Source organism: Anomaloglossus baeobatrachus, chromosome 1, assembly GCF_048569485.1.
Source record: "Anomaloglossus baeobatrachus isolate aAnoBae1 chromosome 1, aAnoBae1.hap1, whole genome shotgun sequence".
Lineage (NCBI taxonomy): Eukaryota > Metazoa > Chordata > Amphibia > Anura > Aromobatidae > Anomaloglossus > Anomaloglossus baeobatrachus.
Window position 1 is genome coordinate 380181285 of NC_134353.1, and position 13267 is coordinate 380194551.

General features: G+C 50.5%; 1 protein-coding gene across 1 annotated transcript in view; it reads right to left on the reverse strand.

The window, feature by feature from the left end:
* The window catches only part of SH3GL1 (SH3 domain containing GRB2 like 1, endophilin A2), a 1238645-nt gene that overhangs the window by 30793 nt on the left and 1194585 nt on the right, over positions 1–13267 (reverse strand). Inside the window, exon 4 of the mRNA XM_075352515.1 lies at positions 5920–6063. Coding sequence (XP_075208630.1) covers positions 5920–6063 — 144 coding nt within the window. The remainder of the gene's footprint in view (positions 1–5919; positions 6064–13267) is intronic.

The window sequence follows — 13267 nt, forward strand, 5'->3', positions numbered from 1 at the left end:
TATGCACCTGATAATGCTTGGTGAACGTGTGCAGACTCGACCAGGTAGCCGCCTGACACACCTGTTGAGCCGAAGCCTGGTGCCGTAATGCCCAGGACGCACCTACGGCTCTGGTTGAGTGGGCTTTTAGCCCTGAAGGAACCGGAAGCCCAGCAGAACGGTAGGCCTCTATAATTGGTTCTTTGATCCATCGAGCCAAGGTGGCTTTAGAAGCCTGCAACCCCTTGCGCGGACCGGCGACAAGGACAAAAAGTGCATCGGAACGGCGCATGGGCGCCGTGCGGGAAATGTAGATCCTGAGTGCTCTCACCAGATCTAGCAAACGCAAGTCCCTTTCATACCGGTGAACCGGATGAGGATAAAAGGAAGGCAATGATATATCCTGATTAAGATGAAACGAGGATACGACCTTAGGGAGAAACTCCGGAATGGGGCGCAGCACAACCTTGTCCTGGTGGAACACCAAGAAGGGAGCCTTGGATGACAGAGCAGCCAGCTCAGACACTCGCCGAAGCGATGTGATCGCAACAAGAAACGCCACTTTCTGTGACAGGCGAGAAAAAGAAACTTCTTTGAGAGGCTCGAAGGGCGGCTTCTGGAGAGCCACTAGTACCCTGTTCAGATCCCATGGATCCAACGGCCGCTTGTACGGGGGCACAATATGACAGACCCCCTGCAGGAACGTGCACACCTTAAGAAGACGTGCTAGACGCTTCTGAAAAAACACGGATAGTGCCGAGACTTGCCCTTTAAGGGAGCCGAGCGACAAGCCCTTTTCCAACCCTGATTGCAGGAAAGATAGAAAAGTGGGCAATGCAAATGGCCAGGGAGACACTCCCTGAGCAGAGCACCAGGTTAAGAAAATCTTCCACGTTCTGTGGTAGATCTTAGCAGAAGTTGACTTCCTAGCTTGTCTCATTGTGGCTACCACTCCCTGGGATAATCCTGTTGACGATAGGATCCAGGACTCAATGGCCACACAGTCAGGTTCAGGGCCGCAGAATTCTGATGGAAAAACGGCCCTTGAGACAGCAAGTCTGGACGGTCTGGAAGCGACCACGGTCGGCCGACCGTGAGATGCCACAGATCCGGATACCACGATCTCCTCGGCCAGTCTGGGGCGACGAGTATGATGCGGCTGCAATCGGATCTGATCTTGCGTAGTACTCTGGGCAAGAGTGCCAGAGGCGGGAATACATATGGGAGGCGGAAGTGCGACCAATCTTGCACCAAGGCGTCTGCCGCCAGCGCTCTTTGATCTCGCGACCGCGCCATGAATGCCGGGACCTTGTTGTTGTGCCGAGACGCCATTAGGTCGACGTCCGGCACTCCCCATCGGCGACAGATGTCCTGAAACACGTCCGGGTGAAGGGACCATTCCCCCGCGTCCATGCCCTGGCGACTGAGGAAGTCTGCTTCCCAGTTTTCTACGCCCGGGATGTGAACTGCGGATATGGTGGATGCTCTTTCCTCCACCCACATCAGAATGCGCCGGACTTCCTGAAAGGCTTGCCGGCTGCGCGTCCCTCCTTGGTGGTTGATGTATGCCACCGCTGTGGAGTTGTCCGATTGGATTCGGATCTGCTTTCCTTCCAGCCACTGTTGGAAGGCCAGTAGGGCAAGATACACTGCCCTGATTTCCAGAACATTGATCTGAAGGGTGGACTCCTGCTGAGTCCACGTCCCCTGAGCCCTGTGGTGTAGAAACACTGCTCCCCACCCCGACAGACTCGCATCTGTCGTGACTACTGCCCAGGATGGGGGCAGGAAGGATCTTCCCTGAGACAATGAGGTGGGAAGGAGCCACCATTGCAGAGAGTCCTTGGCCGTCTGGGAAAGAGAGACTTTCCTGTCTAGGGAAGTCGTCTTCCCGTCCCATTGGCGGAGAATGTCCCATTGAAGTGGACGCAGATGAAACTGCGCAAAGGGAACTGCTTCCATGGCTGCCACCATCTTCCCTAGGAAGTGCATGAGGCGCCGTAAGGGGTGCGACTGGCCCTGAAGGAGCGATTGCACCCCTGTCTGTAGGGACCGCTGCTTGTTTAGCGGAAGCTTCACTCTCGCTGCTCGAGTATGAAACTCCATGCCAAGATACGTTAGTGACTGTGTCGGTGACAGATTTGACTTTGGAAAGTTGATGATCCATCCAAAAGTCTGGAGAGTCTCCAGCGTAGCCTGTAGACTGAGTTGGCATGCCTCTTGAGAGGGTGCCTTGACAAGTAGATCGTCTAGGTAAGGGATCACCGAGTGTCCCTGAGAGTGCAAGACTGCTACCACCGCCGCCATGACCTTGGTGAAGACCCGTGGGGCTGTCGCCAGACCAAATGGCAGAGCTACGAACTGAAAATGGTCGTCTCCTATCACAAAACGTAGAAAACGTTGATGTTCTGTAGCAATTGGCACGTGGAGATAAGCATCCTTGATGTCTATTGAGGCAAGGAAGTCTCCTTGAGACATTGAGGCAATGACAGAACGGAGGGTTTCCATCCGGAACCTCCTGGCGTGCACATGTTTGTTGAGCAGTTTTAGGTCCAGAACAGGACGGAATGAGCCGTCCTTTTTTGGCACCACAAAGAGATTGGAGTAAAACCCTCTCCCTTGTTCCTGAAACGGTACAGGAACCACTACTCCCTCCGCTCTTAGGGAGTCCACCGCCTGCCGCAGGACATCTACACGGTCTGGGTGTGGGGAGGTTCTGAAGAACCGAGCTGGAGGACGAGAACTGAACTCGATTCTGTACCCGCGCGACAAAATGTCCGTCACCCACCGGTCTTTGACCTGTGACATCCAAGTGTCGTAAAAGCGGGAGAGCCTGCCCCCGACCGGAGATGCGGAGGGAGGGGACTGGAAGTCATGAGGTAGCCGCTTTGGAAGCGGTTCCTCCATTTGCTTTCTTGGGGCGTGAATGAGCCCTCCAGGAATCTGAGTTTCTTTGCGTCCTCTGAGTCCCTTTGGACGAGGAGAATTGTGTTTTGCCCGAACCTCGAAAGGACTGAAACTTCTGCTGCCACTTTCTCTGCTGAGGTTTGCTTGATCTGGGCTGGGGTAAAGAGGAGTCTTTACCCTTGGACTGTTTAATGATGTCAGCCAGTGGCTCGCCAAACAGTCTTTCTCTAGACAAAGGCAAGCTGGTTAAACATTTTTTGGAACCAGCATCTGCTTTCCAGTCCTTTAACCACAATGCCCTGCGCAAAACTACCGAATTGGCAGACGCCATTGAGGTGCGGCTGGTAGATTCTAGGACCGCATTGATAGCGTAAGACGCAAACGCGGACATCTGCGAGGTAAGGGACGCCACTTGCGGCACCGCTGGATGTAAGATAGCATCCACTTTCGCTAAACCAGCTGAAATAGCTTGTAGCGCCCATACGGCTGTGAATGCTGGAGCAAACGACGCGCCGATAGCTTCATAGACAGATTTTAACCAAAGGTCCATCTGTCTGTCATTGGCATCTTTAAGTGAAGCGCCATCTTCCACTGCAACTATGGATCTAGCTGCAAGTTTGGAAATCGGGGGATCCACCTTTGGACACTGGGTCCAGCGCTTGACCACCTCAGGGGGGAAAGGATAACGTGTATCCTTAGAACGTTTAGAGAAACGCTTTTCTGGATGAGCATCGTGTTTCTGGATTGATTCTCTGAAGTCAGAGTGATCCAACAGAGCACTTAATTTACGCTTGGGATAGAGGAAACGAAATTTCTCCTGCTCTGCCGCTGCCTCTTCTGCTGAAGGGGTTGGGGGAGAAATATCTAACAGCCTATTGATGGCTGAGATAAGATCGTTTACCATGGCGTCCCCATCCGGGGTATCCAGATTGAGAGGGGTTCCAGGATTAGACTCCTGATCACTCTCTTCAGACACATCACAGGGAGACTGATTGCGCTGAGACCCTGAGCAGTGTGATGACGTTGAGGGTCTTTCCCAGCGAGCCCGCTTGGGGTGGCTGGGGCAATCATCTGAGTCATCATACTCATCCTGAGAGGCCGGGGACCCCCTTGCAGTCTGGATTAAATCCAACTGCGGAGGGTTAGAGGACATAGACCTCGCCGTGTCCATAGACTGAGCCCCAGGCATGGATTGCAAAGTTTCCAGGATTTTTGCCATAGTCACCGACATATTAACCGCAAAAACTGCAAAGTCTGACCCTGACACCGGGGCAGGACTTACAGGCGTCTCAGCCTGGGTCACTATCTCTCCTGACTCCGGCTGGCGAAGCAGCACCGGATCTGAGCATTGCACACAATGGGGGTCTTTGGAACCTGCTGGTAGAGCAGTCCCACAAGCAGCACACACAGTGCACACAGCCCTAGCCTTGGCAGCTTTGCGTCTTGTGGATGACATGCTGCTGCTTCCTCAGAGCGATCTGGGGTATTCAGCCAGGAAGCGACCTCACAGTGCAAGAAATCAATAAATCTCTATGTCCAGTGACACAATACACTAACATACACTGAGGCACTAGAGGGGCCAGCTGAAAAGCCGCTTACCGCCCGCTAAAGAGCGGGTGTGTGGTCTTCCAAAGCCCCTCAGTCTAGGTCTCCCAGAGCCTTGCGTCCTTCTTCCAGCCAGCCATGCATGTAATGGCTGCCGGCGTCCTGAGGGAAGAAGGGGGGCGGGCCCTGGGCGTTCCTGACCAAGAGCGGGAAGCCTGCTCCCTCTGTGCCTAGTGTGAGGGCTGGAGCATGTAAATCAGGCTCCAGCCCTCCTCGCTGCCGTGAAACAGCGTCTCTCCCCTACCCTGATTGACAGGGTGGGGGCGGGAACGATCGGAGCTGCCGGCGTCCTAGGCCCAAAAGCCGGGGACTAGAGTTATAAACGCCGCCGCCGTAAAAGCGCGGTCGGCGTATCCCCGGCGCACCACAAGTCACAGCAGCGCCGCCCGGTCCAGTGAGGGTCGGCGCTGCGTTCCCAGAACACAAAGTCCCCCAGATGACTGTAGGAACACCAGCTCAGTGTACGGTCCCCGGCGCACTACAACACCCAGCCAGCCCGGAGTGTGTCTGTGCCTGCCGGGGACACAGAGTACCTGTATGATGCAGGGCCCGGTCCCTGATGGTACTCCTGCTCCGTATCCATCAGGTTCTGATGGGTCTGTGGATGGAGCCCGGCGACAGAGCTTTGAGGCCGGCAGGATCCCACTTCCACAGAACCCCCAAGGGGATGTGGAAGGAAAAACAGCATGTCAGGCTCCAGCCCTGTACCAGCAATAGGTACCTCAACCTTACAACACCATCCAGGGGTGAGAAGGGAGCATGCTGGGAACACTATATGTGTCCTCTTTTCTTCCATCCGAACTAGTCAGCAGCTACTGCTGACTAAAATCTGTGGAGCTATGCATGGAATGTCTGCCCTCCTTCGCACACAAAGCTAAAACTGGAGTACCCGTGATACCACGGGGGGGTATAGCCAGAGAGGGAGGGGCCTTGCACTTTTAGTGTAGTGCTTTGTGTGGCCTCCAGAGGGCAGTAGCTATACCCCAATCGTCTGGGTCTCCCAATAGAGCGCTGAAGAAACATTGTTTTCAATTGTCAATTAGGTGTTGTTCCTGTGTTCATCACCTGTATATAATGTGATATGTATCAGTATGTATGATTACCAATACTTGTGATTTATTTGATTAATTAATTAAAAAAAAAAAGGAGAAACGATTTTCTATACTCGTGTAGTGTCCAATACAATTCTAGTCTTTAAGTATTCTGATTGACACAAAATTCAATTGCGGAGATAACAACTAGCATTGACCTTGGCAATTTAACCAATTCAATATCAACCACTGTTCTAAGCACATAGAGGGAAGGGGCTCACTGTCCGCCCAATGCCCTCATGATGCTATCGCAAGGCTCATATTAGCCTAAAGCCTACCAATGGCCTCTTGGTCTGCCATTTACTGAAGCCTATTAGCAAGGAGGACTAGTACTCACCAAATTTTGATTCATCTCCAAGCTCTTTTCCGTAGCGTACCATGCATTCTCCCAGAAGACCTTCTGGTTGAGGGTATCCTGGATTTTTTACTTGTCCCCGAATTTTGGATACGGTGTTCAACATAGAAAGCTTTGCACGAGAAGCTAAACAAAGGAGAAATATAGGTAAGACTTAAGATTTTTTTTATGCAGGATGCAGCCAGGCGCTTCAGTATTGGTTAGATAAATTGGGGTGTCTGTCCTTGTGGGGTGCACTCATATAGTGCTGGGTAGCCCGCCTGGTCTAACAGTATGGGCATCATCAATAGGCTGCACGGTACAATGTGCACGACACATACCTGTGTGACTGGTGCCCTACACATACCTCATCTGTGTACATTACTAATACCAGACAGCCACCTCCTCCATGAATTGATAGGTTGTGAATTGTTGGCTCATCAGTATTTTGCACCTGTGCTGCCCCCGCCTTTTTCATGGGGGTCTCCTGCATTCTGCTAGTGCATTGGTATTCTGACCTGGTGATGGCCATTATCTTTTGCTGTGGAGATTTTTTTTTGAGTTTAGATTGCCAATATTTCTCAGAAAGAGAAGTAATAAAATAAAAGATATTATTCCTCTTACAAATTTAGAAGGAAAGTCCAGCACCACAATATTCCTTAAAATTTCAGTTTCTTCTTTATTCAAAATTTACATACATAGTGCCTTAAAAACATGTAGATATCCATGATGTGGGTGTAAGGTGGGGGCCTAATAGGGCCATAACATGGGTATCTACATGCTTTTAAGGCACTGTGTATGTAAATTTTGAATAAAGAAGAAACGGAAATTTTAAGGAATATTCTGGTGCTGGACTTTCCTTCTAAATATGTTCCTGTCTTGTGGGTTGCCAGCCACGTCCGTGCACCTGTGGGTCTGCAGAATCATTGGGAGCTTCCTTTCTGTTCCCTTTCCCTCCTTGTTTTTTAACATATTATTCCTTTTAATGGCTAACAAAAATAAAAGAAATCTATTTATGTATTCATATATTTAATAAGAACTAGAACATTGTGTAACACAAAAAGAGAATCACTGAAAAAGACTTCAGGAAGAGTCACCTAGATGGAACGAGAATATATAAAGCTGCAAGATACAAGAAGTTTGGGGAGGTACATTTTTGTATGCATTATTCTTTACCAATATAAAATATTGTCAATGAGGAAAAAAAAAAAATAACAAAAATGGAGTCTCGATGTAGTGGTGCAATCATTCTGTCACCTACACCGGAGCAGGCAGAACCTTTTCTTTCAAAATTTACAAGAAAGGATCTTAAAGAGGTAAATGGTGTTTTAAGTCACTAAAAACAAAAAGGTGTCTGTAACTTGTAAGCCAGAACCTATTGCCTGTGTTTCCACTTTGGTGGCTGGGCAGCATCCTGTTTAATTTCTGGGACTTTTGGTGCTGCTTAGTCAGGGAGCTATGGGATTAATTACTGGCTTTTTCGGTTGCTCCTTTCTGTGAGCCCTCGGCGTGACTATCTTCTATTTAGACTCCTGAGCCTCTGACAAACTGCCAGTTAAAGGTTTTATCTACTCTGGTTCAGTCTTAAGCCATCTCCTGCTTATCTTGTTGGTATTCTTGTTGTCTGACCACTGCCTGATTCCGGACTTTCCTTTTGCCTTCAGATCTTGTGCTTTGTCTGCCCCCCTGGTTCTGACCAGGATACCTGACCACTCCTGTCAGAGTCTGCACCAACGGCCAGCAGCTGACTAATGCCCCAATCCAGGGGAGCTCCCGTGTAAGCCCAGATCCCTGTATAGGTGTTGAAGTGTGAAGGCCAGGGCTCACCTCTGGTATCTGGCAAATGGTGTGGCTTATGCCAAATCTATTCATGGTAGACATTTCCAGATCTGCTTGGTGACCCCTGACAGAGCCCAGTAACAGACTTAGGCTAGTTTCACACTTCCGTTGGGCAAAATCCGCTGGGTCCGTTGCTGCGTCATTTTGACGCATCTGTTATTTTTGTGGTGTCAACGGATGCAACGGATCCGTTATTTCACAGGAATACGTTAGCTGATTCCTGTGAAATAACAGACCCGTTGCATTCGTTTGGCGTCCGTCTAACAGAATGCGTCGGCTCTGTTTTTTTTTTTTTCATTTTTTTCATTCTGGGCATGCTCAGTAGAAATTAGTGGAATCCAGCAGCGGATTCCGTTGTAAAGCACTTTGCAACGGAATCCGCTACCATAGGGAGCCATTTTAAATTTTAACGGAAGCAATGGAATCCGCTGGTCGGCGTCATTTTGACGCAAGCAAATAACGTTACATTCAGCGTTGCTTCCGCTCGGCGGAAGCAACGGAGCGTCGGCCAACGGAAGCAACGCAGGTACTTTTGGCACAATCCGTCATCAATGCAAGTCTATGGTAAACAGCGGAATCCGTTAATGGATTCCGCTGATTCCCAAAACAGTGGATTGCGCCAAAAACCCCCCAAATAACTGAGGTGTGAAAGTACCCTTACAGAGCAGAAGACTCAAAAAGGTTAATTGGTGACCTAAAACATCAAAGAAAATGTATGCCATAAGAATAAGATGTTTTAAAAAGATTATTGCTGAGTTGCTAGCCTAATCCGATGACCTGATGAACAGACAAACTAGAAAAAATATACCGTATTTATTCTGCAAACACCGAAAAGGTGGAGGAGGCCAACTCATTTGATTACTTTGAGCCCTGGCTGCAAAATATGTTTGGTCAAAATAAATTCATCGTCGTCTTATCAGCGAATTCAATTTCTGCATAGCAAAGTGTGAAATTCATAGCGTAAATCAATAGCATTATTAATTAATTATAAGTTTTTGTGTATCCGTTAATAAAGAAGGGAATTTTGTTTACTTACCGTAAATTCCTTTTCTTCTAGCTCCAATTGGGAGACCCAGACAATTGGGTGTATAGCTACTGCCTCCGGAGGCCACACAAAGTATTACACTTAAAAGTGTAAGGCCCCTCCCCTTCTGGCTATACACCCTCCCGTGGGATCACGGGCTCCTCAGTTTTAGTGCAAAAGCAAGAAGGAGGAAAGCCAATAACAGGTTTAAAGACAAATTCAACCCGAAGAAACATCGGAGAACTGAAACCGTTCAACATGAACAACATGTGTACCCGAAAAAACCAAAAATCCCTAAGAAAACAGGGCGGGTGCTGGGTCTCCCAATTGGAGCTAGAAGAAAAGGAATTTACGGTAAGTAAACAAAATTCCCTTCTTCTTTGTCGCTCCATTGGGAGACCCAGACAATTGGGACGTCCAAAAGCAGTCCCTGGGTGGGTAAAAGAATACCTCGTGATAGGGCCGTCAACAGCCCTGTCCTACAGGTGGGCAACCGCCGCCTGAAGGACTTGTCTACCTAGGCTGGCGTCCGCCGAAGCGTAGGTATGTACCTGATAATGCTTGGTAAAGGTGTGCAGACTCGACCAGGTAGCCGCCTGGCACACCTGCTGAGCCGTAGCCTGGTGGCGCAATGCCCAGGACGCACCCACGGCTCTGGTAGAATGGGCCTTCAGCCCTGAAGGAACCGGAAGCCCCGCAGAACGGTAGGCTTCAAGAATTGGTTCCTTGATCCACCGAGCCAGGGTGGATTTGGAAGCTTGCGACCCTTTACGCTGACCAGCGACAAGGACAAAGAGTGCATCCGAGCGGCGTAAGGGCGCCGTGCGGGAAATGTAGATCCTGAGTGCTCTGACCAGATCCAACAAATGCAAACCTCTCTCAAATTGATGAACTGGATGAGGACACAAGGAAGGTAATGTGATATCCTGATTGAGATGAAAGGGGGATACCACCTTAGGGAGAAACTCAGGAATCGGACGTAGAACCACCTTGTCCTGGTGAAAAACCAGGAAGGGAGATTTGCATGACAGCGCCGCTAGCTCGGACACTCTCCGAAGAGACGTGACCGCTACTAGAAAGGCCACTTTCTGTGAAAGACGAGAACGGGAAACATCCTTCATAGGCTCGAAAGGCGGCTTCTGGAGGGCAATTAGAACCTTGTTCAGATCCCAGGGCTCTAACGGCCGCTTGTAAGGAGGGACGATATGACACACTCCTTGCAGGAACGTGCGTACCTGAGTAAGTCGTGCTAGGCGTTTCTGAAAAAATACAGATAGCGCTGAGACTTGTCCTTTAAGGGAACTGAGCGACAAACCTTTTTCCAACCCGGATTGCAGGAAGGAAAGAAAAGTAGGCAATGCAAAAGGCCAGGGAGAAACTCCCTGAGCTGCGCACCAAGATAAGAATATCTTCCACGTCCTGTGGTAGATCTTGGCGGAGGATGGTTTTCTAGCCTGTCTCATGGTGGTAATAACCTTTCGAGATAATCCTGAAGACGCTAGGATCCAGGACTCAATGGCCACACAGTCAGGTTCAGGGCCGCAGAATTCAGGTGGAAAAACGGCCCTTGAGATAGCAAGTCTGGTCGTTCTGGTAGTGCCCATGGTTGGCCTACCGTGAGGTGCCACAGATCTGGGTACCACGATCTCCTCGGCCAGTCTGGAGCGACGAGGATGGCGCGACGGCAGTCGGCCCTGATCTTGCGCAGCACTCTGGGTAACAATGCCAGAGGTGGGAACACATAAGGTAGCCGGAATTGCGACCAATCTTGAACTAAGGCGTCTGCCGCCAGAGCTCGGTGATCGTGAGACCGTGCCATGAAAGCCGGGACCTTGTTGTTGTGCCGTGACGCCATCAGGTCGACGTCCGGCATCCCCCAGCGGCGACAGATCTCCTGAAACACGTCCGGGTGAAGGGACCATTCCCCTGCGTCCATACCCTGGCGACTGAGGAAGTCTGCTTCCTAGTTTTCCACGCCTGGGATGTGAACTGCGGAAATGGTGGAAGCCGTGTCTTCCACCCACGTCAGAATCCGTCGGACTTCCTGGAAGGCTTGCCGACTGCGTGTTCCACCTTGGTGGTTGATGTACGCTACCGCTGTAGAGTTGTCCGACTGAATTCGGATCTGCTTGCCTTCCAGCCACTGCTGGAAGGCTTGTAGGGCAAGATACACTGCTCTGATTTCTAGAACATTGATCTGAAGGGTGGACTCTTCCTGAGTCCACGTCCCTTGAGCCCTGTGGTGGAGAAACACTGCTCCCCACCCTGATAGACTCGCGTCTGTCGTGACTACCTCCCAGGATGGGGGTAGAAAGGACTTTCCTTTCGACAAAACGGTGGGAAGAAGCCACCACCGAAGAGATTCCTTGGCCGCCTGAGAAAGGGAGACGTCTCTGTCGAGGGACGTCGACTTCCCGTCCCATTGGCGGAGAATGTCCCATTGTAGTGGACGGAGATGAAACTGCGCGAAAGGGACTGCTTCCATTGCTGCTACCATCTTCCCTAGGAAGTGCATGAGGCGTCTCAAGGGGTGAGACTGGCCTTGAAGGAGAGATTGCACCCCTGTCTGTAGTGAACGCTGTTTGTCCAGCGGAAGCTTCACTATCGCTGAGAGAGTATGAAACTCCATGCCAAGGTATGTTAGCGATTGGGTCAGAGTCAGATTTGACTTTGAAAAGTTGATGATCCACCCGAAACTCTGGAGAGTCTCCAGCGCAACGTTCAGGCTGTGTTGGCATGCCTCTTGAGAGGGTGCCTTGACAAGTAGATCGTCCAAATACGGGATCACAGAGTGACCTTGAGAGTGCAGGACTGCTACTACTACTGCCATGACTTTGGTGAAGACACGTGGAGCTGTCGCCAGCCCGAAAGGCAGAGCTACGAACTGAAGGTGTTCGTCTCCTAGAACAAAGCGTAGAAAATGCTGGTGCTCTGGAGCAATCGGCACGTGGAGATAAGCATCCCTGATGTCTATAGATGCTAGGAAATCTCCTTGAGACATTGAGGCGATGACGGAGCGAAGGGATTCCATCCGGAACCGCCTGGTTTTTACGTGCTTGTTGAGCAGTTTTAGATCCAGAACGGGACGGAATGACCCGTCCTTTTTTGGCACCACAAACAAGTTGGAGTAAAAACCGTGACCTTGTTCCTGAAGAGGAACGGGGGTCACCACTCCTTCCGCTTTTAGAGTGGACACCGCTAGCCGCAGAGCCTCGGCTCGGTCGGGAGGTGGAGAAGTTCTGAAAAAGCGAGTTGGAGGACGAGAGCTGAACTCTATCCTGTACCCGTGAGACAGAATGTCTCTCACCCAACGGTCTGTGACCTGTGGCAGCCAAATGTCGCCAAAGCGGGAGAGCCTGCCACCGACCGAGGATGCGGAGAGAGGAGGCCGAAAGTCATGAGGAAGCCGCCTTGGTAGCGGGTCTTCCGGCTGTCTTTTTTGGGCGTGACTGAGTACGCCAAGAATCTGAGCTCCTCTGATCCTTTTGAGTCCTCTTGGACGAGGAGAATTGGGACCTGCCTGAGCCTCGAAAGGACCGAAACCCCGACTGTCCTCTCCTCTGTTGGGGTTTATTTTGTCTGGGTTGAGGTAAAGATGAATCTTTACCCTTGGAGTGTTTAATGATTTCATCTAAGCGCTCCCCAAACAGTCGGTCACGAGAAAATGGCAAACTGGTTAAACACTTTTTGGAAGCAGAATCTGCCTTCCATTCTCTTAACCACAAGGCTCTGCGTAAAACGACGGAGTTGGCAGATGCCACTGCCGTACGGCTCGTAGAGTCTAGGACAGCATTAATCGCGTAAGACGCAAAAGCAGACATTTGAGAGGTTAAGGGTGCCACCTGCGGAGCAGATGTACGTGTGACCGTGTCAATCTGTGCAAGACCAGCTGAAATAGCTTGGAGTGCCCATACGGCTGCGAATGCTGGAGCAAACGAAGCGCCGATAGCTTCATAGATGGATTTCAACCAGAGCTCCATCTGCCTGTCAGTGGCATCTTTAAGTGCCGCCCCATCTTCCACTGCAACTAAGGATCTAGCTGCAAGCCTGGAGATTGGAGGATCCACCTTGGGACACTGGGTCCAGCCCTTAACCACGTCCGGGGGAAAAGGATAACGTGTGTCCTTGAGCCGCTTGGAAAAACGCTTATCCGGATAAGCGTGATGTTTCTGGATTGCGTCTCTAAAGTCAGAGTGGTCCAGAAATACACTTAATTTACGCTTGGGATACCTGAAATGGAATTTCTCCTGCTGTGAAGCTGTCTCCTCTATCTGAGGAGCAGGGGGAGAAATGTCCAACATTTTATTGATGGACGCTATAAGATCATTCACTATGGCGTCACCATCTGGTGTATCCAAATTGAGAGCGGTCTCAGGATCAGAATCCTGATCAGCTATGTCCGCCTCATCATACAGAGAGTCCTGCTGGGACCCTGACCAGTGTGATGAAGTCGAAGGCCGCTCATAGCGAGCTCGCTTCGGCTGTCTG